The following is a 27,624-nucleotide window of genomic DNA, read 5'->3' on the forward strand; positions in this document are numbered from 1 at the left end:
TTTATCTGTTTTTGTTGTCATGTCTTCTACGATTGTATTAAAGGTCCAAAGAAACTTTTTGAGGGGTGGAGGACAGCATTGAGATGGTTCAGGAAGCTCTGTGATAGTGTAAGGATCAGTAAATATATGAATGGAATATGGTATCAATTTTGATTCATTTCAACTTCATTTGAGTTGGAAACAATTCCAGTTACTATAGTAGCAGTATCCTAACCCCAACACTGGAGAAATTCAGTGAAGTCTCTTCATCCTCATCCTTCATCCTCAACAAAATTGTTTAAGGAAAAAAGACAATTTCCTGTAATATCTTTATTAAATTTATCCATGAACCAATTATTTATTACTTAAAACTAATATTGCTTCACAATTTTTACAGAGAGAGAGAGAGAGATACAAAGCTCTCCCCCTCCTTTCAAATTAATTTTCTCTGATCTTTGCATTTATTTTACAGATGTAAAGCTTTACGATTTGTATTCCTTGTCAAGTTTGACTTGAATAATATGAAGCACACGATCTAAATGATCGCTTTCTGTAAGAACTTGATTAGCAGCCAAATTATTGAGACGTTTGTACAGGACCACGTTCTTAACTACTAAGCAAAAAAAGTAATTGAAGGGTATATCTTGATAAATAAATAGAAATATGGTGAAAGGAAATTATTCCCGTATAAACACTTAATTTTTTTTATCGGTCTATTTCCAATCAAAAATTTTTGGAATACTCTCTCAGTATACTAATCTTAAAGGTGGTCGAAAAGTGAAATCAGATTGGATAACTGATCTGATTTTTGACGTCGGCATTTGACCATGCAGGTACAATAACACTTCGGCGTCGTTACCAGTATTTCAAAGAGCAACAAGGGCCCAGAGAGCCTGGACACGAGGTAGGTAGTCGGGAGTTTTTTGGGTATTTTGGTACGTATTTCTGTGACTTTCACTTTTCATGCCTATCGAGACTGTCATCTCGTCCAAACCACATCTTTCTTGGAAAAGATGACCCTGTGTATCCGTTGGACATTCTATTGTAGACTCAAAAAGTCTAGAGTTTTTTCCACCCGTCACCAGGCCTCAACAGACTAAAGGTCACTGCTCGGATAATTCAGCACTTTGTTGCTCGCTCGTGAACCACCAACCTGGTTCAAAGTGGCGATCAACTTGGCATTGCTCGAGTCAGTTGATTTGATTCGTCTTTCTTGAGCTTCAATTATGACCTGCTTGGCTTGAATCACCTCTTGCATTTCCCTCTGTTCTTGGCGCAGTTCTGTCTCGACGCTCACCAAGCGGTCGAGTAATTCTTTCATTTCTTTGTCTTTTTCTTGTCTCAATTGTTGTAGACTACTTTCGCTCTCCGCTAGTCTTTCCTTGAAGGATGCTACCAGCTTGTGTGTGCTGGATTCTTGTAAGATGAGCTGTTCGTGGGTAGAAGCCAGAGTTCTCTTTGTTTGCAACAGCTCTTCTCGGAGATCTTGCAGTTCTTTCTCGTACTAAAATGAAGAGTTGCAAGAAAAGCATCAATCAAAAATTTTCACAAGTAATTTCTCGTAAAACAATTCGTCCCCTTGATAAATTTGTTTGTCCGTTGGTTCGCACGCTAACCTGACCTGGATCCATGACACTTCTTTTGCATTACCTGTGCTAGGAAAATTTGCTCTCTATTACCTAACACAGATCTTCAATCTATTTATTTCTAGTTAAGATTTTCGAGCTGGCTATATTTAGAAACTTCAACATTATATTGTGATCTACATGTCATTCGACCATAACCGTAAGGTTAAGAGGACATGTCATGTGCACGGTATTGTCTAATTGTTTCTCGATGACAAGGCTGCACTTTTGCACTTGAAATCCTTTCCCAAATGACCCTGCTCAACCCACTAGGATAATAATATATTCCTATATTGTGAAAAGTCCAATTAAATTGTATCACAAGGCAATAAAAACAGACATTGACTCTGAGTTTCAGCAAAACCCTATTCTACTTAGATAAATCAAAATGCAATTTAGTCGACATAAGTATACTGATTTGGAACGTCATTGATACAGGTTAACATCGCGGAAAAGTTCTGCCCACAAGGGATCTTCACATGATGTATTATTCAGGGAGCCTCTTTTGACAGTTTTGAAAAAGGCGCTTTATTAAGTATACCGAAAGAATGATCTCCGAACACAACGCAAATAGTTGTTTCCTAAGACCATCTGTCACTACCGAACTAGAGATGCGAGACCAATTAGGTAGAATTTTCTTGGAAGAATATTTTGTTTTGCATCGAAAAACTTTATATTTACTCGCGGAACACAAATTCGTGTTGCGGTTTGCTGTCACAAAAGGAGCGAAGTTATTTCAGATCAGCGTTTCTTTAAGATTACCATGATTGTAATATTTGTATTGAATAAATACGAGACGCAAAGCAATACCCTGCAAATAAACGTCACAACATGGGTTAGCTAAACAGTGATTTGGAACATAAAAATTCGCTAAGTTTGGCCATGGTATCAAACTGTTTAGTTCGACTAAAACTTGAGAAACAGATGACAGGGACAAACTCACCTCTGCAACTGTTTTTGGTGGCGGAACGTCATAGCCATTGTCAAATGCGTCTTCAGCTCGGGGCGGCATTCTCTCCCAAGGATTGCTGCTGTTGAGTCAAACAAAATAAATAGAAATTGAGGCTTTTATCGAACTAACGGACGCACAGTGTTAATCACTATGAGTATGAGTAAAGTTCCGTTTGCTTGTCAAAATTCAGGATCGAACTCCAGCCAACCTTAATTACATTCGTGTTGGACTGGACTATTGTTGGAAAGCTCTGGAACGAGTCTTCTTTTGTTTGCCTTTGTTCCGTGTAACAGCAACAGATATAGTATTTGCATCAGAGTGTTCAACTCATTGAAACCTCAAGGGTATTTCTGAGTGATTTTGCACTGTTATTCATTCTTTGACCATTGTGAAATATAATCTAAAGTAATATTCTTAAGGGTGGGGCAACAATAGAGTCTCTGTGAAATAAAATGGTCCTTAGAAGCGATTGAGGCAATTAATTTACATCAGTCATATTAGATCCAGCACTGAAAGGAAGCGGTTGTTTCTCGAGGGTCTCAATGGGGTTAACCGTTGGCCGTAAAACGGTGAAAAAAGGAAAATTTATCCCTTAGTCGTAAAAGCTATCACCCGATTGAGACCATATTTCGGGTCAATTATTAAAACTAAAACAAAATAAATGACAAAAAATGTTCAAAGAGAGTAAGTTGCCATATGGAACGAAGGAGGGATTTCTTTATGGCCTTATCAAGCCTCTATCAAATGCAGCCACTTGTATCATGATTGTGTTGTTGAGCTCCAAGAAAGATCATACTTCAAGCAATTTTTCACCGTAAACGGCTGATACGTCAGAAAAACAATCTAAGGCCTGTCGATTTTTCAAGCCAGTCTCTTTCTGAAGCTTCTGAAGAGACAGCTCTTTGAGCTTATATTTCTCTCCTGGCACGACCCTTATCGAGGAGTACCTGATTTTGCTACCTTGGCCAGACATTTCTAGACACACAAAAGAAGTAATCTCTAAGAAATGTCAATCTGACTCAGCATTAATGAATATAAAAAACTCATGACGAAATCTAGAACTAAAAATAAATTGCATGCCATGGAAACTTTAGTAACCGGATCGAGTGGTGGAAATGGTTAGAGGTAAGAGACTTTCCATCGATGCTCTCAGCGGCTAATATCAACTGTGAGAGCAAGTCTGTGAAAGTGCGTTAGAGTCCATGGTGGTGTCTGAAGTGATCCTGTCTTGACTACTAAAAGAAAACCTTATCCCATCATTTAACTGGACCGTTTAGATTTCGTTTTATTTGTGATAATAATGAGGAAGATGAAACGCAGCTTAAACGGAAGGGGAGGGGGAGGAGGGGGAGGAGGGAAATGACGATGAGTAAGGGTGTGGCAAAGAAATAAATGTCAGGGTCGGAACTTTAACGAGGTTCTTAAGACATTTTCCCTAGACAAAATAGACCTTGTTAAAAAGTTCAATCTAGAGACTAGGAAACGTAAATCTCTGCTCGAGATTTCTGGCTCTAAACTTCTATTTTCATATTTTTAAAAAGCAAAAACGAGATAAGTGATTTGATATCAGCTCTTTAGGGCTCAAGAGTGATTTAAATATCACTCTCGTTATAGCACGTGAGATATTGGCAGATGGGAAGAATACGTTATGAAGGAATTAAACCAGTGCCAAAAGTTAGAAAAAGCACGAAAATTGTATGGAAGAACTGACATTAAAAGCTAGGGAATGGAACTAATATGTAGTATTGAGCCAAAACCTGGACCCAGATTGGTTTTTTTTCTCACATCGAAGATTTCCATGTAGGAAACAGTGCAAGCCAAAAACTAAGTAGTCTTACGCTGTTAACCCTTTACACTTTAGCATCAACTTGTATATTCTCCTTACTGTTCTCTAAACATTTCCTAAGGTGCTAACAAGGAGAATTTGTTCAAAAATCGAGAGCATCTTTGGCTGATGGTAATTTTCTTTAATCTCATGACCTTTATGCATGATTCAAGGATGATATTGTAAGGAGAAGTGAGATGCTAGTCACCCATAGGGGTTAAAGAGTTAATAGACAGACATTGAAGGCCTTAGCATGGATTGTAAGTCACACTGAACCCAGAGTCTTAAACGGTTGATAAAAATAGTGGTAAATGTAAAAATAAGCGGATAAAAAGAAATCTATGGAAATTGTTCCTAAGATAAAGATACAAAAAAGGGATAATAGCTTGAAGACTTGTCACTTACCCAGATCCCCTCCTTCTGTCCTCTGGACTAGGTGTCCGTGGCATCTTCCTCGCCCTCCTCCTGGCTAAACCACCTCCCCCTCCCCCTCCTTCGACACTACTTCCAACACTGTGCCAACTCTCTTCACTTCCACTGGAACTACTACTTGTTCCCGACGGGCTGCGAGCCACACGACCAACGGCGGGATTGAGAAACCTCGATGAGTCATGGTTGTTCAGACGAGGAGAGGAGTGGCTTGGGTCCACAGACGCTGAAGAAAGGAGTGGCTTGGGCGCAGTCGGCCTCGGGGGGGGCGGAGGTTCGGGTGACGAAGTTCGAGATCGATCTGTTATAATGGGCGAGCTTCCAGGAGGCACGCCACGAGGCAGTGATCTTCGTTTCAAGCATCCATCTTTACCGTCCCTTTGGCGTGAATCGTAAACAGCTCTATAGTGTCTATGGTTTGCGCTCTCTTTTGATTTGAGACTCGATCGCGAGTTTGATAATTCTCCTTTGTAAATAACTCGTGCTTCAGTAGGACTCCCGCTGTCCACACTTGAAATGACATGAGGGCTCTCTGATTGAGATCGCCGATGTGAATCCGAATTTCTCGTCAGCGAACGTCTTTCGGACGAGCTTCGTTCTCGCTCGATTGCACCAGGAATGGCTTTGCTTACCTCGTCGGATGCGATCGCTCTCCGATACGATCGTCGGCGAAAACTGCTTTGTAAATCATCATCGTAGTTCGCTCGTAGTCGCGGTGATAAGCTTGGAGGATCGATATCGGAAATGGGCGATAAAATGGATTCGTCGTAACGAGAAGTCATTAAGTGTTCGGGGGTCGTCGCCGCCGTGCCGCCATTGAAAACAAGGTTAGATTCCGAAGATGTTCTAATTGGGGGATTCTGAGTCCTTTTGTTCGGTGATTTCATGATCCTTATTTGTGAAACGGGAGTAAGAGTGATGTTGTTTTTGTCTTGATCACTCACAAGGTCCGACGATGATGCCCACTTCCTGTGAGCTACCAGGCTTTCATTGCCGACAGCGAATTTCCTTTCGGAATCATGATAAATCTCCTGCAGAGATTTGAGGATAAACTGCAATGGGCGAAGCGTCTCAAGGGCATCCTAAATAAACGAAAAAGCAATTGTTTTCATCAATTAGAATTAATATTTACCCGGTATGTATTATTTTTGGAAACAAGATGTCAGAGTAGAATACGTGCTTAGAACAAGATGCCAGTTTGTTTTGGTTTCGTGGGGAGCTTTTCTTTAGTTTGCGAATGTGAGGATCTTAAACTTTCAGAGACATACCTGATTCATTTTGCTGGTTTGATCTTTTAACATGTTGAACATAAGAGCCAGTTCTCGTCCGATGTCGATTATTCCTTCGTAATGATTCTCTGTGGTGTCCGTTCTTGACTATTCCAAAAAATTGCCGACAACGATAAAAAAGTTAGTTTCGTTTCGGAGCTCAAAGAATCAAGACTAACTAGTCTTGCGCATTTACGATTCGGTTCGTATCAGGTCGGTGTAATAGACTCTAACCTTCAATAGTTTATTGGAAAATGCTCGGAGTTAACGTAACTTAAATGCTTGCTATTTAAAAACTAAATGCTTGGCATAGATCAGATATTTCGTTTAACGAGACTTGCTTGTGCAACGATTATGCATGTTTATTAGACATAACGACATCGTGTCAATTTTTCAAAAGTGTTCTACATAACGCAGAAAGTAAGCTTTCCAAGTTTTCCAGTTAAAGTCCTTTCCGGAATTAAAACAAACTTTCCTCGCCAAACCAAGTCTACTCATGAGTTAAACATGCCATAATGCCTTGGGAATGGCACTGTTTAGCAAAAGAATGTTAAAAAAACGAAATGAATCTTACTTACAGATATTTCATTTAGAAATTTTCTCATGTTTACGAATTCCTTTTCCACAAATCCGTTCATGAAGTCCATGTACTCTTCCTTTCCACCAAACCTGAAGAAAAGTGGAAAGCAAACTTTGAACCAAAAGATTCAGTATAAGCAGTTTATAATCTCTCGCTTTGAACTGAAAAAGCTTTCAGTGCTACTCACCAGAAGCACACTCATGTACCACTCGCGTGCTTAACTTTTGTTTCAAATCACGCTTGACGTCACAGATAGATAGTAAGATTTGGTGTGCTCTCTTAGCAAATTGTTAAAATGTTTTACCTGGTGAAGTTAGCCAAATTCTGGATTACTTTGGCTATAAGTGTTAAAGCTCTTGAGGTTCTCTCATCAGGATATTCTGGAAAAGGAATTTTCGAAAAAAATCAGTAGTCAAGGGTTAATCTAGGAAACGTCAATCGTTTACCATAGACTTGATGTTGTTGACAAAGAGCTGAGCACACAGGCATATAAAAAACGATATCGGGTGATTGGGTGAAAATTTAATTAGAGGGAAGAAGGGAGGATTTTAACTCAAAGCAATGAATGAACGAACAAACAAGCGACATCAAATGGAGGACTTGTTTCGTTGGTAAACACCGAAAGAAATGATTCGAATGCTTCACGAATTAAATAGTTCTTAGTGATACTTACCTTGAACTAAATGGAATAAGCTGGGTGATAAAATAGCAGGGCACAAGAATCGCAAGAAGATTGATCCACTGCCAAAAAAGAAAAGAAAAAATGTACTTCAGTACTTCCCTAGCTTCTCCTCACTTTGATTTCACAATTTTTTAACTCACCTTATTAACTTTGTACTCAGATCTTCACTTCTACCTTCGCACCAACGTCTGAATTCGTGGAAGGTTATTTTCAGATCGCTAACAAGAACAACAACACAGACGAGTAAAGACTTTAAACCAGAGAAAGGGAGAAATTGTACGACTAAAGGGTAAAACTAAATAAAATCAACTATTTGATATCTTTAGATTACCCGCTTAATACTCCATTTTCCTGGTTGGGAAAAAAATTTATAATACTCTCACCTGGGAAAGAGACAAGCAGAACACATGATCAAGTTCCATGCTTTCTCTACGAAAGTCTTTAGATTCTCCTTATTGGATTCGAGGTTCCCGGATGATTTCTTTGATGGGTCGACCTGAAGGAAAAGAAAGACAATGAACATCTATGATAGGCGAGAGAGTGGTGACTAAGGCGTTGCACTGACAATCACGACAACACCAAAGAAACAGACGGAAAAATGTCAAATTTTGCATTTACGTGGAACATAAAAAGGAAAATTGTGATTCTGTAAAAGTGTTTTCTGAACACATTTTTTTTCTTACCTCGCAGTCCTCTTCAAACTCATACACAGACTGAACAAAATCTCCGAGAGTGTCTTGCAGATACTAAAAGAACAAGAGATGCTTTGACCTCAGAGGAAGCGCGAAGAAGAACTTGGAAATGAACTCATCCTCTTTCAGGCGCGATCATTACTTAATTCTCAATATAACTTCGATAGACTTGTTGGGAACAATTCGCAGAGAGCTTTTTGGCGCGTAGTTGTAGAACACAACGCTTTAATCCAGATCATCTTATTTCAAATACAGACATTTCCACCATTTGTGACATTTGTGTTGCCTCGAATTGATTTACGCCTACGGTAAAAAATAGCATTTACAGTCCCCGACAGGAACCTACACTTAGGCAAAACCATATGCTACTAAGCCACGTCACCTAATCAATATCAGTACGCATGTCGTTTATTCGGCCGCCTGTCGGCCCCAACAAGACTGCTGAACAGATTCGTAAAGTTGAAAAATTTACTTACTGATTCGCCGATCATTTTCATGTAAGAATCCATTGCTTTGGTTGCGAAGGAATTACCACGAAATACGAGGTTTTCATCCTCTATAAACAGGGAAAAATAATCATAAGCAAAGAAACCTCAATTCTACAGAAAAAGAAAAGTTTTACTCACCCAAGTTATTGACTTCGTCCATAACAATAGTCGAGAGAAACTCTGTCGCTTTTCCACAAGCTTGTAGTATTCTTAAAAGGACTCTGGAAATCTCGTCCTGTATTAAAATTTAACAAAACAAATAAATAAAAAAATAACATTTAGCAGATACATGAATAAACCAAGGAATGAATGAGGATGAGTTGGTCTGACAACAAACCTTTTGCTTGACGCTGACCACTGGCTCTAAAGCTTTACAGATTGTCATGTAATTGCGATTTAAATACTGGAGAGATACAAAACAGAAAACGAATTCAAGAAAATTAAATCAATGCAAGTGCTAAAGCGAAAAAAAAAACAAAAATAAAAAAACCGAAAAAAAAAATGATTTAAGGTTATTTAACACTGCTTTTGCATTACATGCATTTACCAATGTAAGTAATCTAGGAGTGGACTGATTTCGGTCTACTAGGCCTTGGTGATTGGTAGAGATACTCGTGACACCTATACCAAATAATTTGTAAGAACATTGCTTAGGATCAAGAGACGAAAAAAAAAGAAAAAATGTAATACCTCTGACAGTTCAACATAACTCTTGACTGGAAGGATGGAGACTTTCTGTATAGGGACAAACAAGACGAGCGGGTGTATCAGTTGCAGGGCAACATAGCATAAGTCACAGTAGCTAGGCTATGATTAAAACAAAACAGTAATTTCAAGACAGATCTCATCATAAAAAAAAGTAAACCTGATATTTAAATCGAAGTCTGATACTAGAAGCTTCTCCTCCATTGGTCTTGTTGCTCTCCATGGTAACGGGATACCACTTCTCTACTTCAACACCCATTTCCAACGAGTCGACGGGCACGTCCACGGAGCCTGAGGCAGAGAGTATAAAAGGATCAACAAGCAAGCAAGTAACATAGCAACATTGTCTAAACAATATCAGATCTTCACTTAAAACCATTCCGATCGATACAACTAAACTTAGAGTGGACCAAAGAGTGCATTTTCTAGATGCTTTAAAGTGGCATATCTATTCCAAGATGTCTTAGATGGCGAATTCTTAAATGACACATCTACTCTTTGCAATTTGGTACCTGAGCAAAAATAAAGAAAATGTCAACTTCTCACCAACAGGCTTTCTTTTATCCTTCTTGTTTTTGCCATCCGTTTCTTTGTAGATTTGGACTGTAACAGTCTTCACTTCTGATAAATCACTGAAAACATATCGACTATTAATTATTGTCAAATAACATCACCAAACGGGATCACAACTGAACTTAAGAAACAAACAAACTAGAAAAACATTTAATCTACACCGAGAAAAACTTTAAGAGCAATTTTCAGATGAGCATCAAAAAACCAAAACCAAAGTAATCACAATTACCAATCAGATCAAAGGTTACATCACCATCAACCAATGGGAACCCAAGTAAAAACGGGTAACCTGCTTGAAGCGCGGGAAAACGCAAGTGATCACGTTGGAATTGGTTTAGGTTTTGCATTTGATTGGCTGAAGTGGCGGCGCGAGTTTTCTAGACAAATCAAAGCGCAAAGAAAGCAAAGCCAGTGGAATCCACGATCACTTTCGATACTCAGTTCAAAACTGCTCTAAACGTAATATAAAAAAAACGCATGCAGCAACTATCGAAATATGGGTTGATATGTTTCTGCACCGAAATGAATCTTCTCGCTCGAAACAATTGCAACGCTAATTTCTTCAATTTTTCTTAAACTCACTTGAAAGCAAAATTCTCTCCCCAAAATAAAATATCGGACTTCGTCTTGGAAGACGTCTTGGCGTAGAGAACCTTGTCGAAAAACAGCTCACAATAAAACCTGGAAATGAAAAAGTGGGATAGTTTCACTCAGTTCTTACGGCTTTTTTTTCACAAAATAATAAGTGGAGAATGATTTGTACCGGATACAACAATTTTCCAACAAATTTTAATATTTTTTTGCATCATTGTCACACAATGTTGTCGAGCCATTGTACCAATAGCTTGTTAATAACGTTTTTTCTCGCTTTTCATCATACTTTGAGTCATTTCTACAACGCAGATAATTGCCTTTTAACCCTTTACCCCTTCATATAAGTGTTCATATTCTATATACTGCTTGTTATACATTTACTGACAAAGAGAACTTGTTTGACTTTCATGAGCATCTTAAGTCTGCAATCATTTTCTCTGCTCTCATGACCTTAATGTTCGATTTAGCAGTGATACTGTAAGTAGCAATTAGATCCCTGTCACTCTTCAGGGTTAAAGGGCTGAACGAGGGTAAATCATGAAATAATTGTTTCACAGAGTAGACAAACACCGGAAAGGTAATAACGAACCAAAGAAGACTGATGAGGTTAGGGATGTAAAAGAATACAGTGGATTGAAAATGACAGGCTGGAATGAAGGGCCAAAAGTTTGAAAAGAGCTGAATTTTCAAGTTGGAACAGACGTGACGTCGTTCTTTCACATTTGCGAAGTTTTTCATTTTTCAGTCCTGACGCACAAAATTTCCGTTCGTACCGGAAAACCTCAATCATGAATTAGACTACATTAGCTTTAGAAAACTTCATCCTTAGCGTCAAAATTTCTGGCGCAATCACCAGTTAACGATAAATCTAAAATATAATTGATACAATCCTTTCATGTGACTGCACTTCACGCCATTGTATACGACACGCGAAGTTTTCCGAATTTTAACCGAAATGATATATTAAGTATCACAGTTCGCCTCACCGTCGTTTAGGTTTGTCAGTCAGACCCTTGGCTTCCACAATCCACACTGTTAAACCGATGTCCGTCCTGTACTGTACATCTCTCGTTGGCTGGATTGATTTCTTGATGCTGTGATACAAGAAAATAAAATATGCGTTACAATTTCCTCACCTCTTGGTTTCATAACCTATTTAAAACAAAACACAGAGCATGACTAAAATTTCTCATTCATTGTTTTTCTCTCTCTGATTACTGAGTCCCGCGTACATAAACGATTTCAAATTTTCTCTCACCGAACATTAGATGCTTTTTCTGAAACGAAACAGTTTATAATAGTATTAGTGTTGCCGTATTTCAAGATCGACTGAATCGATATCACTTCTTAGGCGTGCTAACTCCATCTGTAACAAGCTTAGGCAAGAGATCTTAACCTTTAACAGCGATTAAAGCAATCCAAACACAGAAAAATCGAGCGAAACCAAATCGTGAAATTATTTTTGACCTTCCATACTCTTCCTGGTGACGAACCATTTTAAGTAATCGTGAGTACTTCAATTGAAGGCGGTCACACACTTGTTTAACGACGCTTCCTGATTCACTCAGCGACCACGTCGAGATGTTCTTTTTGTTTTCTTTTGCACGCATTATTTAAGCTCTGAGATTAACGCTGTCAACTCATCGATCAATCAATCAAATACTAAACTAACTGGGCGAAAGCAAAAGTTTGTTTAACTTCCGCTATAATGACAGGTCTGTCGTGAGGCTTACGTCAAGTCTCGTTATAAGTAAAATCGTCTTTACGTCTTAAGCTGTCCCACTTTATATGCCTTCGTTTCTGATTAATCAGTTGGTATTGAATATGATGTCAAAACTGTTTGTTTTCATCGGTAGTTTGTTAATGCTTTTGACATCGTACAAAGAAAAGTAGATTAAACTCTACCCAACATGAAACTTGAGAAGGAAAGAGAAAGAGTTGTATCAGCTTTGCGAGATGATGACGCAAGGCAATGCAACTCATGCTGATTTTCGAAAAATCACTTCATGATTCTAGAAAAACTAAAGTGAGCGAAATATCGATCGATACTTCAGTCAAAACCAAAAGCAATTAAAATGTGACCATGCAAGTGAAATCAAAAGGTTTTAACGGAAGTGGGAAAATTGTACGAGGCAGCTAACGCTAGTTTTTCTAAAAATACAATCCTCAAAATAAAATAGAAAAATTAGAGTGAAAGTTAGGCTTCATCTTTTGGTGTATAATTTACCACAACAAGTGTTGAAAGGAGATTTTTATTCTTTCAAACTCAACGGAAACGCAACATGTCAAAATCCTCGACGCGCGAGATACAATTACGAGGCCCTTTTTCGCCAAAATATACCGATACACCTCTATCTGTTGAATTTTGGCTCTTTTAAACAGCACAAGACCGAGAGGAAAAGGAAAAGCCCAGTTAAGATGTACATAAGATAACTTGGCTTAGGCGATGATTAGAAATTTTCTAAACTAATTTTATTTTCATATCTGCGGAAACTAATTTTGACTGTTCTTCCTTACTATGAAAGTCTGTCAACGGAATATAGTAATTTTCAAGCTGATCATATTATTTTTTTCATTCAGATTTATTACTCTTGATAAATACTGACACGGCAGAGATACCAGGCGAGCGCTGACTGGCCAAAAAACATACCGTTCATTGCACCGATTGATACTGACACGTTGTTTTTTAAAAGTAGTGGACGGTTCATTTTATCGGTGAAAAGATCTGATGAGATAGCAAATCACTCGCCTTCCAGGCTCGTGATTTACAAACCTGTCTGTCGTATTTTTTAAACATCCTGCTTGGGTGATTACTCTGGCAAACCAATGACAAGTCACATTTTATTTAAACATGAAAACACGCTTGCCGCTGCCAAAATTATTTGTCATCAAAATTATCATCTAAATTATGAAACGACACCGCAGCAAGAAAGAAGAAACCAAATCTAGTCGGCGAGGAGTGCCAGAAACCGCTCAGGACGGAAATACTGACAAGGAAAGTAGTTGTGAAGAAACTAAAGAAAGAATTCCACGCTTGAGAGTTCAGAGGTCTTTGAAGTTTTTTTTTACAAGGGAAAAAAATTAATTGAACTGCGTTTGCATCAAGAAGATATGAAATTTTTACCTTACAACCCATTTTTCGAGTTCTTGTGAGCTTCGACATGAGAAGTACTTGGTTTCATGCGGCGTGGTTACTTGGAAGCAGTGCTGCCTAGAGAGAATGCTGGGATGGATGGGACGGACTGTCACGTGACCACTGATTGACAGGTCCACGCTATCCTACGTTAGGGGAAATTAAAAAAAAGACTTGATTTGGAGAAAAAGCTAGTAAAAAAAGTCAAAAACTTTCCCCATAAACTAACTGTAGTTTATTTTTCATTCACGTAGCTAAACGACTACCTAAGCAAATTGAGATCCTAAAAAGTGTTCTGTTATCAAAACTACGAAAAGGTAGCTTTATCAAAACACTGCATAGTACGCACTTTATTGATTTTCAGCGAGGTTACTACATCACAATAAACTAAATCTAATTTAAGAAACCATTTTCTCTGACAGCTGTGATTGCAATCATCGGTTGATTTTCTGACTAATGATATTAACGATGATAATGATAATAATAATGTTAATAGTAATAAGGATGATTCTAATAACAATAACAGTAACATCTTCTCTACTGACGCAATCACACCTGTTTTCATCAGATTGACTTTAGAAAAAAAAACACAAGATGAACGAATATTCGGCCAAAGCAAACAACAATATAACAAAAAGAGTTACACTGTATGACTTTGTTTGTCTACTAATCAATTAATGGCACGAAATACAAATTATGAACTGAGGTGAGATATCAAGGTGTCCTGGAGATTTTTGAAAAATCAAAGGTGACATATGCTAGACAAGCTGTTTGAATATAGTTTTTGTCTCTAATTTGTCTATTGTAAATTATTGCGACCCACATCATTCCTTGTGGTGAAAACAATTTGAGGCAATTACTATCTAACACAAAGACCTCTTTCAAGGCTGGGTTCGTTGTTCAAACAGTTGATGGCGCTATCACAAATACTGTCTAGCAAGCAGATCTTGCAAATCTAATTCTAAAAGAAAAAAAAAAAACGTGGCCGAGATTCCCTTCCGTTTCTTACTTGACTCAAAGTTACAAAAATGTTGAAAATTGCTAGTGTCAGTGTCTATGAGAACAGCGCTTTCACTGTGTGGCAACAATACTATCTTGGACGGTTTACATTTCTTACATTATTGGTGAACAGAGCAGCATCCTTGTTTGTTGTATATACTGTTTCATTGTTTGTGTTTGACATGTGTATACAATTCAAACTGGCGGCGAATGTAACCCAAACTAGTAATTCAAACATGACCTTTAATACGTTGATTTAAAATGAAATGAGAAAAAAGAAATTAAATTTGATAAATTTAAGTCGTTTTTATGAGGGAGAAACACACAAGGCCCACAAGTTAAACTTGGACGAGTTTTAGAGCTGTGATTTCTCAAAAACAATCTTCTAAATTGCTAAGCACGTGACGAATTACAATGATTTGACCGCCAACACATTCTACGATTTTTTTTTTTTACAATTTGCTAACAAGACTGTCACCACCAAGGTCTGAAAAAGTCTTCATTGCCATAGTACGAACGCCAATTTTTCACACAAACTATTGTGGCGTTACTAAACCAGATCCATAACCTTAGTTGAAGGCTCTGGAAGGCAAGCTAAAGTTGAAACTTGGAAAGATTCTTTCGACTTCACGCGAGTTGAAACGTTGTAACAGCTTTTACCGATGTAGCTAAAAAGAATCTGCCTCTCCAACTTGAACAGTTACTAAAAAAGATCATACTCTATGGCCTATGATAGACGATCCCATTTAGTCTCTGTAGTTTACATGCGCTATTTCAAACAATGATTCACTTACTGGTGATGTTGTTTTCATTTTGCTCTCCAATGTTTCATGCGATCTCCATCTCGGAATCGTCGGAGGGCTCAGACTCGAAAACCCGCTGGAAAAGAAAGGTAAAGATTTTATGAAATTACCTCAAAACGTAACACGCTGGCACCAGAAATGTCTCTATCACACTCACGAGTTCAAACGCGCGTACGGCATAATAACCAAACAGTGAGCTTCGTGTCAACACACATCACTCTTACTTCATACAACTGCCGCAAATACCTCGTGATTGGAGAATCAATGACTGAATCTAACGTATAATTAAGTTAATAAAAACTTGAATGAAATTAAGATCGAATTTTGACAGAAGCGGCTAATTGAGGGAGGAATTACGGCGTTGTCTTAAACAGGTGGCATTTATGACTTTTAGCAGAAGAAACCGAAAAACATAATAATCAAAAATAGATCTGAAAATACCAAAAGCATCATCAAGTGAAGGATAATTTATGCATAGCAGTGTCTCTAAGTTTGCTTTACGATCTATTAATGAACAATGACTCAATATTGTAGCATAATTCAGTACTTGAGATCTTATTCTTTCTGATTCACTTCTTCTGGAAAGTAAAATTGTGTTTTTCTTCCAGCTGCGAAGGCGGAAAAAAGCTGGAAAAACTTTTATCAGAAAATAACGCAGCCAAAATATTTCTAGGAGTTATTTCTTGTTGAGGGCTTTTAAAGCTGGCGGAAAGAGCGGCTTAATTCTATGCATGAGTTCATATCCGTGGACAAAACATCTTGATGGGGCAAGCAAATTAAATAAAGGGTTTTCGTATCCAACCCGTAGTGCAACACTAAGATTTCCACTTTTACATTAATAAATTTCATTATGTTAAAATCGTGTCGTTCGGCACACTATCTGAACTTACAAGAGTCCAGAAACTAATTGGGGGATAAATCATTTATTCCACACACCGGCTAAATCAAAGAGAAGTACTCAGGATATGAAAGGACAACAGTAAAGCCCTTGGAATGAGTAAACTTCGCCAAGAACGGATATTAATGAGGCCAAAAACTAATCAAATACAAGACCTACAGCACGAAATCGCTTTTCAACGTATTTTGTCACTGTCATGTGCCTCAACATTCAATTTCGTTTCAAAAAACTAATTTGCGCTAAGATCGTAATGGATGTAACCTCGTTGCAAACAACTCCGCGGAGGAGATGTAATTTGCAGCAACGGCAGCTTATGTTGCAATATGTTTGCAGTGCTTGTTGTAACTGTCAGCCAAGAGAACGGCTTTACTGGGCAATGTTTTGGTTGATAATATTGAGAAGCTTACCGTGCTATGGCCCTCACGCTTGGAGTTGCCTCCGAAACGTAAATGGAAGGCATCTGCATATTCAAGGCAACTTATAAACGATTCATGACATCTGTCGTTAAATTAATAACCACAGTTTGCTTCCTATTGTTGTTACTGCATAACAACCATCACCGAAAATCGACCCATTACAACCAGGGCACCTCATAGAGGAACTTTTAGGGTGACTTGTATTTCCAAAACATGACTTACTCAAAAGAATGACATGTTAAGCGAAAACAAAGACAAGGGATTAGCGGGTTTGGTCGGAATATTTCACGGCTTTTGTATGACCATTGAATTCAGTTTATTATAAAGAAAAAAATTACTTAAATTACTCGACTGCCAATGGGAGTGAAGATGCAATTAATGGCACCATGCAAACAGTTTTTTTAATAAAGATAATTACTCGTAGTGCATTGAAAGCTCATTCTCTCACATTCTGAGACTTATTAGGCTCAATTGCCTGATTAAAACAGAGATTACAACCCTTCTGCTCTAAGGGATTTTGCCACAATATTTTCGTGACGGGATATTTGAACGTGTAATTTGCGTCTTATGGCATTCATCAACGCCGGAGGAAGAGAAAATTAAAATATAGGATTGAAAAAAAAAAAACAAAAAAAAAAAAGCGAGAGAGTGCCTATTCTGTAATCTCCAAAAATCTCACCGGCATAACAGATAATGAGACAAATGAACCAAGCCTGCAGAGTTTGGCGGCGAGTCTTTGGTGTCAGAAACCGTTTCTGCTAATGCGTTACCGTGGTGTCCTTTTCTGAGTTCTCTCCTACCCGCCAAAAATTTTACTCTAATTGGATGAAATATTCACCAGGTTTCAAACGCATACTACTCTTTTCAGCGTACTCTAGCTAGTTTTCTAGTTTAATGACATTCAAAGTTTCCGTGATAAAACTTCAAGATTGCATTGTTGTTTCGAAATCTCGCTGTATTAACCCTTTACATCCTAACATCAGTAAGCACATTCTTCATCCTGTTCTCTATACATTTCCTATGGTGCTTACAAGGAGAGGTTGTTTAGCAACCAAGGGCTTATTAAGTTTGTGGTCATAACCTTGATTCACAGTGCGACCTTGATGTATGTGAGGGGCGATGTTGTAAGGAGAAGGAACATTTTTGCTAATCACTTTTAGTGGTAAAAGGGATAAATTGAGATATACATTTATGTGCAAACGTATTAACATGGTTACTGTATTTCCAATTCGGTTTTTTTCCTGAAAAAAGTCGCTTTGTGCAAACTGTATTCTTATACACAAATCACCGCGAAACGATTGTAATGCCCGTTTTGGAGAAAGAAATGCTTCTAAGGTAGAGTAAAATGATTACTTCTAAAGTAGAGTGAAATGAATGCTACTGAGGTTGAGTAAAAACGATTGCTTCTAAGGAAGAATCAAACGATTGTGATGCCCGTTTTGGAAAAAAAATGCTTCTGAGGTAGAGTTTCAATTGAGACAAAAAATTCCCATAAGAAAAAATTTCATACATCCGTGATAAAGCAGTTTCACAGACCACTTTATTTTTAGAAGTCCCCTTTCCTGTTTATCTGGTTATCCTTGAGTCCTTAACAAAGACCGCCAAAGACCTTCCGCCCCTGATAAAGAGCTCGAGACTTTATTCCTGAATCCACTGAAACAACAGTCCTAGCAGGATCTACCCTCAAACTGTTGATGAAAATCTTATTGCTAAGAAAGGGTAATCTCTGATTGAAGTTGAGGGGAGTTCGTTTTGGCTTCGTGAATGGTTACATCGCTTAACACAGTTCCTAGCCGCCCACGGAAATTCTATTTACTAATTTGAAATGAAACGTGACGAAAAAGTTTTCTCATGCGTTTTCCGATGGCAAAAAACAAAAAAAGAGAATCAATCTACTTATCTATAACTTATACAGAAACATGTCTCTGAGAACATAAAACTCTCTTGAAGTTATATTGCACGAGTGATTTTACTGAAAGATAAGTTCTTTCCGTTTGTTCTAATCGTACTTATTAATTGGTTAATTGGTTTTTCTGCTAAATTTACTCAAGACTTTTTCAAAACTATTTCTGGTGAATATAATTCTATAAACTGTGATGATTTGCAAGAGAAAGGTGATTAACCGCGAATCAATACGAACGAAACACCAGGTAGCCATTTTTTCCACAGGCGGCCCAAGCTCCAGCTGTGAGATGACCATCTTGCGCAATAACTGTCATGGCGGAAATAGAAGAGTTTGTATGCGAATATTTACGACCGCTATATGGAATTAAGGCTTCTCTTATGTACGTGGAAAACCTCGAAATGGACAACTCGCTAAAATGGATTCTTTTTATCAAAGTAAGCGCTCAGATAACAAGCGATATACTATAGAAGTAAGGTAAGGTATTTATTGAGAATTTGACGTATTTTTTTATTCCTTAGAGCGGTCGTAAATATTCCCATACAAACTCTTATAATTTCGCCATGACTGTCATTGCGCAAGATGATCACCTCACAGTTGGAGCTTGGGCCGCCTGTGTTTTTTCTTACTAAATTAATGATGTAAATACTGCTCTCCAATATTTGCAAGCTCCTTAACTTACCTATCATAATTGTTCGTTCCGGGTAAAAACAAACTTCTTGTTAATGAGCGGTTGCGTTTTCCATCAGCAATTTTCTTGGAAAAAAAGTCCTAAAAGAAGTAAAAGTCTTAAAATGAATATTTGATCAAAGTTTCCAGACGGGTCAAGCTACTGATAATTGCTACTTCACGGCGCCTCTGTGCAAATGTAAGGAAAATATCAAACATTTCGATTTAAAGAATACTTACTCAGTTTTCTGACGATATAGATATTCCTCAGAGAAAGTAGCAGTCATTTTAAACAAAATAATAAAGAAATGTAAGGACTTAAAATTTATAAAAAGTCAGTTGCTAAACAGCCCTCTTCCTTAGGCTCATTGACTTCCGAAAACCATTTTAGAATTGCAATAACGTGTTCTTAATTATGATTTGCTAGATTTGAACAGGTTGTATTTGTCTTTCCACCCGCAATCGGGCAACGAAAGCTACGTCTCGTGTTCAAGTCCTTTGCCTCTCCCGGCCTTCTATTGTTGAAAAATACAGCCACAATGGTTTCTTTGTTGGACACAGACGGAATGCTGAAAGATGTGAATTCATAATTTCACGGCGTGAAATTTATTGTCAAAAAATAACCGCAACACCAATAAATAGTGTATGGAGTGGATATTGGCCTGTTTTTAACTTCTTGAGTTGTCACAAAATTTGAATAATTACCACAAAGAGAGCACGCATTGCAATTTTCCGTTGTCGAGCTCTGAACATTCCAATAATTTTTTTTCTCCTTGATTTGATCAAGATATCAGAAAGGAAAAATGATCATTCCATACGAAGCTTGCATATTTTACTCATAGATGCGTGATGCTATGTTAATAAAAAAATTTCAAGAGGAGAGCATCACGAAGAGAAATTTCCCTCAATCACGACAAGCACTGTTCATACAACCCACACTTTACTTAATCTTGAATACTTAAGTTCCTGCCGCCAGGAGAAACCTTCAAAAATTACCTAAAGGCTCATGTCACAAGGCACGCGTAAGGGTAATTTAGCGACTAGGAAAAGAAAAGGTAAACAAACTTTAAGTCATTCATCGTGACACGAGTTTAACCTATGAATAACACTAACTTACCAACGGCATGTATGATTTCTGTAAAATTCCGTACGCTTTGCAATTTTTCAAGTTCACTGGATACAGACTTCAAATCAGTTGGCAGTTATAAGACTGTTGCCCACATACCACGGTTACATTTTCTAGAGAAAATTTCGATGCGTGCCTTGTTTATCCCGCTGCGCCAGTTACTATACATTGTTCAGAACAATGTCGGACCCAAGCCTTAACCGCGAGCAATATGGCGTTTTGAGTACATTTACAACGAAATTGTAAGCAAAATATCTGCTTCTAATTAATGGATACGAATCGTTTAATGTTCCACAAAAAACATATACTGTAGAAGGAATTGTATGTTGAGTCATTGAAACCTAGCATCCAAAAAGATTCAGGGAAAGGATGGCGTCCTTAATATTTTGGATAAAATTCCAGAAGAGCTTTGCATTGATTTCCCATCTCCTAGCACACTAAACTTAATATGGTGTTAGTTTCATCAGAGCAGAGCTATATTGGTCGATGAACATCATTACAATCCCTTAAAAGGAACTATAACTATATAGAACTATACTATAACTGGCTACTAACTTGAAACAAGATAACATCGAGGAAAAATGCGAGCTGCTAAGCTCAGAAGTAAATAATAAAACGTAACAATACAGTTTTTAGATTTTTATCTCCTGAAAGGGTATTGCTGCATTTAAGCCAAAGTACCCGCAGGGGGGTTCACTTTGCAAATCGTATGAACTCACTAATAAGTATGTTAACTGTCCACTAATATAATTTTGTTTCAGGATTCGGTTTTTATCTTTGGAATGAGTTTAATATAAAATTGTGATTATTAGCGCAGGTCTCCTCGATGAAACCATGAAATTAAATCAATGTTACTCTGGTGAGTGCAAGAACTTGGCAGAATAATATTATAACAACAACATCTCGGGGTGGACCAATTTGCTCGGGGCTGTTGGGCGGAGGATTGATATCAATGTTTGCAATGTTCGCTCGCTTGTGAGATTTAAAGGTTAAGTAGCTCTCAAAAAATAATTGGGCCAAGTCCAAACCTCTCAAATGTTTACCTAACCATGTATTATTGACACATTGCGATCATAAAATAAAAATTGAATGCTTCTAAATCTAATGGTAAAATTTGAGTTGAACGACTTTCGCTCCCTCTCAACACCCCTTGCTAAAAAAGAAAATTTAAAGTGATCCTTCAGCTCAACTTGCATGAAAGTGCTGCCGTTATCTGCTTTTACATCCTTGGAACAACGAGGGATAAGAAACTTTCAAAATTTTACCAGAATTTTGGAGCAAAGAGGGTTTCAAATATATCACGGCGCATCGATGAAAAAAGATGTAACATGAAGGGCAAATGTTCTGTTAAACAATCTTATGGTTAAGTAGAGTCATCAACAGATCACAAGGACCGGAAACTTACACTTAGTTTTGAGCGGTTTCCATTCTGTGCTGCTGACAGTGCGTTTTCAGAGCGGCTCCTGCGAGATAAACGGTGCGCGCGGGAGAGACCTGCAAAAGAGTAATGAGCAACATGGATGAAAAGTTATTCCTTCTCAGGTATGAGGTCATACCTCATACCTGATCATGGGGCACAGGAATCCCAAATTCGAGGTTCGAAGGTTGAGGTCGTTTCCTTTGAAAACATAAGTCGCATTTTGAAGCACCAAATATCTGTGTTTGTTATCAGACGTTGAATAGGGGTCATTTTTGAGATTCTCCAAACCTCTGTTTTAAAACGAGGTCAAGCTCGAAGCTTTTAAAATAAAAATAACTCGAATCAGCACATTTTAAGAAAGTTTTGTACGTGGCCTCATTTTGAAAGTGAGGCTGTTTAGAACTCGGAAATGGACTACTGATTAGGACACCGCTGGTAGGGCTTCGTTGACCTCTGAGTTCATTTTTTCGATGTTAGCATCACATACAAAAGAAGATGTTAATCCGAAAATCCCGAGTAAAGCTAGTTGGTCGCTATTGTATTCCATTATATCTCCCTAAGTAAGCAGGACAATAAATTTCTCCACCGGGCCACAAGGAACAGCCTAAGTGAGATTCGTAACTAACTTTAACCATCATGCAATTCTCTTCCAGAAGCTGCAGAAGAGAAAGAAACAAAAGCAACCTTATGGCTAGACACATTTTGAGTTCGATGCTCATTCTTTTCCCTTTTTTTTTCATATTTATTGATTAGTTTTATAAGTATGTTTTCATTATAAATAGAGTTTGGTCCGGCAATAGGTATCCTATGCTTCCTGCTTGGCTATCATAAAAATCCACCTTTACGTCGTGCCATACCTTTTCCTTTACATTGGTAAACCGATAGAATTGCGGTCTATGTTTTTACAAAATGAATTTAAAACAAAACACAGTATTTTTCAATTTTCTATGGGTTTGCTGGTGCAATAAACGATAGAGTTTTAGCTAATCGGGGCTTTCATAGAATCCCTGTTATTTCATTAAAGGAGTAAGCATGATCACAATGAATTGAGCAATTTCTTTGTAAAAATGGAAACTATTTAGTAAGAATTGCTGTGCATCGAAATATTGCAATGAAGACATGTTTCAATCGGCCAATTTCTCGGAATAATGAGCGCATGTTGTTGCACAGGTGAATAGGCCTTTGGAGTTTTCAAGTTAGTATAATACACTTGACACCCTAACAGATTAGGAGCCTTAGAAAACATTCCGCCAAAGCTCATTGAAGTGGTTTTGTCCACACTCATGATAAACGTGTGACTTTTTATTGATGTTCCCAATATAAAATCCAATTAAATGTGTTAGAGCAATATCTGAATCAGGTGGTCTTTGTTATCGCCTTTTACTTTTTCCTCTCTTCTAATAGTTTTCATGAGTTTTAATTAAATATCTCATTATAGCTTTCGAAGAATTCCACGTTGTCAGGTGGTCGATTGAAAAGTGATTCTTTCAGCAGCCGGTTCATTTGCGATAAAATCAAGAGGCTTCCCATTTTTCCTTATTTGGTAGAAAACGCGGGGCCTCACGTGGGTAAATGGAAACCAAAATATCCACCAGGAAAACGACTATTTTGGGGGGAGGTGGGCGAGACTCTGAGTGGTAGCAGTGAGACAGTAAAAACATCTTTCTTCAAATAGTTCTAGTCTAATTACTACAAGATACTCTTTCTTGAATCATTTCTTACCTTTTGTCACACTCAGCGTTGAGGAATAATTACCCTTACTAAAAAAAATGTCTACCACCTAATATGTGTGAATGAAGCAGTCTGATTTTACTATGCGGAAGAAATTGCTATCGTTGCAACCGTTGTTAAAATATTTGCTTTCAAGCATACTTTTACCATTAAGTACAAGCAGACTAAAAACAAAGATAAAGAACAGTAAACAAAAAAAAAACGAGTAAACTACTAGCTGTGATCGTTACCCGTTGGAAAAGAGGAAAGGAAAAATTAAGTCGAACCTGAGTAATCTATAATTTCTTTGGAAAATGAAAATTTCAATCGAATGCCTATTAGTAATTTTTCTTTGTTTAAATAAACCAATTTCTCTACAAAAATTGCAAATGTTTTTTTCAATCTACAGTTACAGCCAAATTTTTTTAATTTCAAAGACTGAGTATAAGAACTACTACATGAAATTTGATGCCCATTTGAACACATGCTTAAAAAGGAAAATAAAAGGTCAGTATTGCGAAAAAAAATTAAGATCACCAAATTCAAACATGATTAAGCAAAATAGATACCACTGGATATGTAATCTTATCACTGACAATAATCAGATGAAACTACCCACGTGAAAAGCTAGGTAAAACCGCCAAAGGGAATTTCTAATGAAACCCAATATTTCAAATCTTGTAATAAAAGCCTTTGAAAAATCGAGTAAAAACAAGAAGATGAAGAATATTGACTTTTTTTTCTCTCAGTTGATAGAAAACGAGAAGGGAGAAGAAAAATTGACGTGACTCGATTTGGTCGACAAACTCATGGTTAACTACTTCTGAAAAGAGTAACGATTGTTTGGAGTAATCTCTATTTCAGCCTAATAAACACTGCAAAAGCCACGTTTCAAGCCTCGCATTCCACTTTTGTTCTCGAATTTGTTTGCAAAGACAAATGCCTAAAACTTCATTCGACAATTACACTAAACATGTTGGTGTAACCAGACAAAAAAAAAACTAAGTTAGCCCCTTTACCCGTTATATTGCGATGAATGACGAAAAATAATTTAAAAGTTTAAAATGAAATACATAATAAACATAACAAACAAAATTTGTAAACAGTTTTATATACATTAAAAAAAATGCTCACAAGCCTCTAAATATAGAGTGCGATAGAATATCGGTAAGATCAGAGAGAGAATTTATGCTAAGTCGGTGTCTTTGATTGACAGCTGAACAGCTCGGACAATTGTTGCTTTCGAGAACCGCCAACACGAGGTTAGAAGGTGATGAAGCAATAGTCTTCGTGTGAATATAGGCTCTGTAATTTGCCATAAACCAGAGTATTATACTTTTACAAAGTTTGAAACCTTTAAATAAAATTTCGATTTTCTTTTGTTGTTTTGAAACAACCACGAGCTATAAAAGGCATTTTAATGCGTTTTAGCTGGCTTGACAATCTTTTTTAACCATAAGATTGATCCGTAAAAAATTTATTCACCTTGGAAATACTGAAGAGTGGCAACAATAATAATTGCTATCGGGTGATTAAGCATTGTATCATGGGGGTAAAAATGACAAAATTAGTACTAAAATAAGAGCTCTTGTTTTCCTCGACATTACTGGCTACGCTTTGCTTCTTCACGAGTTATGGAAGAATGTTTAGTCGAATTGTCTCGTGAACAATTATCTTTAAACAATACAGCACGGCAGACTGACATACAAAGAGTCTTGTAAACGCTTTACAAAGTCATTGAATGTAAACAAAGGGGAACGGTCTGCTTTGACTCGCTAAAGAAATTAGCGGTCCAAAGCAATTTTCGCTCCGGCTTGAGTTTGTTTTGGTCATGAGTATTCAAAACAAGAGGTTTACTCTGTGATTGTTTAAACAAGCAATACAAAATCAAGGGTAATGTAACCTAAGGTAATTATTCGTCAGTTTTAGAGTTGAAAGACGTATCGTATTGTGAACAGTTAAAAAGAAAATTCGCTATGGAAAGATCAACCCCAAAGAACTCTAAATAGTTTCCTCGGGCTGACCACAAATTATTCGATCGCTATTTCACAAATGTCATTAAAATGAATTGTAAAAGCCATTTTGCTTTCGGTTAAAATATCAGTTATACCAGGCCCACGGAAAAACTGCTTGGAACGGATTTGTGTAACACACTAAACCGAGCCCTTAGTTTTATGAAAGCTCGCCTTGTCTAGTTGGTCAAAGCCGAAGACGGTCAAATACAACACGTAGCGAGAAAGGCTGTCGTTTAGATAAAGTCATGAAGGAGTAATACTACATGACGCAAAACACACCTACGGTCGGCATGAACTATCAAATTCAGGGCCTTGATAATATTGTGATACGGGTTCCATATTTTGAATAAGTGAATATTCATTTTCTTGCTACGGGAAAATGATAAAGTCATCAAAGCTGATTTGAAAAAAAAAAGAAATCGCATATTAATAGCTGAGATTAGTGAAGGTTACCTTCATGAGTTGGATTTAAGATAAGATCAGGGCTGTCACAAAGTTTGGCCTTGATTTTAGCTGTGGCCGCCAAAAACCGCGCGCAATCAAGATATTCCTGAAATAGAAACAAGAGAAAGTTTGAGTCACTTAAAATGTTGTGTCGACGAAGACTGTTAACTTTGCTACACAACTCATTTAAGGATAGAGTGACAAAGTACTTACTACATCATCGATAAACGTCCTCAGTTTCTTTTCGTTTGAGAAGAGAACGCACAATCTGCTCAGCCATTCGTTTCCGTCCTCGGCTGAGGCGGAGAAGGAAAAAATTCAAACTCGAATTAGCAAGCTATTATTCTCTAATTTCCGATCTCTAATTTAACATCAGTTGCCCAGTCACTTACCTAAAATGGTCAGCCATCCTTCCACAGTTTCAGCAATCATTCCTACGAGTCAAGGCTAAAAAAAGTCCACTAATTAGAGAATTATACACGATGTTTTCTTTCCACGGAGAGAGCCATGTCGTAAGTTGGTTTTCTAACTGGTAGTCTTGTACACTGCCCGATATCAACGTTCATTACGAATGCGAGAGCACCCTTTCTGGTCGAAAGTGTTTATTGCCAAGCAGCCAATCAGAATATCGCCTTTTGTTTTGGCGATAATTGCCGATGTTTCCCAAAGATGACGTGACCTTCTACTCTAATAGGCAGCCAACTATCAATCATCTATCAATCATCGTTTTGCCTCAAATGACGAAAATGTACTCGAGAAGCTCATTTGTCGTAACGGAAAGAAACAATAATTCCTTCCAAAAAAGGACATTTGAGTGTGCTGTAATTTGATAATGCAGAATTTTTATTAAGTTTAATTAACTTTGCAAGGAACCTGCAAATTTCGATGAGGTTTTTCAAGCTTAAAGTTTTCAACCATCAATTCTACATGGCTACGCTTGAGAGGTTTTCAGATGTCGAAGTAATTATTAAGAGCACATATTGGATTAGCGAAGATCTTACCAGCTCCAATTTGTTTGTAGTTTGCGTCAGGGTTTTAGTATTATATGCCCATGAGGGCAGTTAGCGGAATAGGGCTGTGCGTGATCAAAATGAACAGAAATGTGCAGATCGCGTGCAAAGAAGGTATTTGAGCTTTTAGTGGAATTTGATTCACTCGTCCATTCGGAAAAAAACACTCTACATAAGACTACACATACTTGTTTAGAGTAGAATAAACGGAACGATGTGGAAAATCAAGCGCAAGTGATTACACAAAGCCCTCGAATCACGAGAGACATACTTGCAGGAAGTAGTTAAATGCTACGTAAGAAGTATTTTAAGAATATCTAGATATTTGTTGTGAATTATCTTGTTTTGTTTCGGCCATATAACACTTTTTTAATATTAATGAGTTCAATGATTGGTTTCTTGTTTCTAAATGAAAGTAAAATGTCATGAACTTGTTTTAATGAGTATCACTTACTGCAGCCTCCAAACAAAGTGCTGTGAGAAAAGATTAGGAAATTGAAAAGAAGCCAAGTTAAAATGTTGAGTTTCATAATACGCTCACTTTCTACGAAAATTGACCAAAGCCACATTGTGATCTATCTTTATCGAGATGTTTTCCTCACCTTTGCTCTAAGCTTAATTCTGCAAATTACCAGCGGAGCCTGAGGGAAATTTCGTATGGTAATTGGACATGAAATGAAAAATTT

At 37.4% G+C, this 27,624-nt stretch overlaps 1 protein-coding gene across 5 annotated transcripts; it reads right to left on the bottom strand.

The window, feature by feature from the left end:
• Positions 1 to 306: 306 nt before the first annotated feature.
• On the bottom strand, positions 307 to 26,480 carry LOC131774875 (disabled homolog 2-interacting protein). 5 transcript variants are annotated; one of them, XM_059090960.2, is made up of 25 exons: positions 26,321 to 26,480; positions 26,142 to 26,224; positions 25,938 to 26,034; positions 21,745 to 21,833; positions 19,227 to 19,315; positions 15,319 to 15,403; positions 13,517 to 13,671; positions 11,379 to 11,486; positions 10,381 to 10,479; positions 9,772 to 9,857; positions 9,386 to 9,516; positions 9,211 to 9,255; positions 8,858 to 8,923; positions 8,659 to 8,755; positions 8,509 to 8,588; positions 8,024 to 8,086; positions 7,724 to 7,836; positions 7,481 to 7,558; positions 7,332 to 7,399; positions 6,963 to 7,038; positions 6,657 to 6,747; positions 6,079 to 6,186; positions 4,787 to 5,892; positions 2,548 to 2,635; positions 307 to 1,483 (listed from the first exon to the last, which is right to left on the bottom strand). In XM_059090960.2, the coding sequence occupies exons 1-25, from the start codon at positions 26,358 to 26,360 to the stop codon at positions 1,076 to 1,078; spliced, it is 3,549 nt and encodes a 1,182-aa protein (XP_058946943.2). In that variant the 5' UTR covers positions 26,361 to 26,480; the 3' UTR covers positions 307 to 1,075. The 5 variants fall into 5 exon arrangements, with proteins under 5 accessions (XP_058946943.2, XP_058946944.2, XP_058946945.2 ...); XM_059090961.2 differs by lacking the exons at positions 21,745 to 21,833; positions 25,938 to 26,034; positions 26,142 to 26,224; positions 26,321 to 26,480 and adding an exon at positions 20,331 to 20,495; XM_059090962.2 differs by lacking the exons at positions 19,227 to 19,315; positions 21,745 to 21,833; positions 25,938 to 26,034; positions 26,142 to 26,224; positions 26,321 to 26,480 and adding an exon at positions 16,633 to 16,809.
• Between the last annotated feature and the right edge of the window lie 1,144 nt (positions 26,481 to 27,624).

Source organism: Pocillopora verrucosa, chromosome 4, assembly GCF_036669915.1.
Source record: "Pocillopora verrucosa isolate sample1 chromosome 4, ASM3666991v2, whole genome shotgun sequence".
Classification (NCBI taxonomy): domain Eukaryota; kingdom Metazoa; phylum Cnidaria; class Anthozoa; order Scleractinia; family Pocilloporidae; genus Pocillopora; species Pocillopora verrucosa.

Coding starts and splice junctions, on each gene's coding strand:
- LOC131774875 (XM_059090960.2), bottom strand. CDS start 26,360: ATGATTGCTGAAACTGTGGAAGGATGGCTGACCATTTTAG. Junction 15,404..19,226: donor GGAACGAACAATTATGATAG/GTAAGTTAAGGA, acceptor TTTCTTTTCCAG/CGGGTTTTCGAGTCTGAGCC. Junction 6,187..6,656: donor AATTTCTAAATGAAATATCT/GTAAGTAAGATT, acceptor TTTTTGGAATAG/TCAAGAACGGACACCACAGA.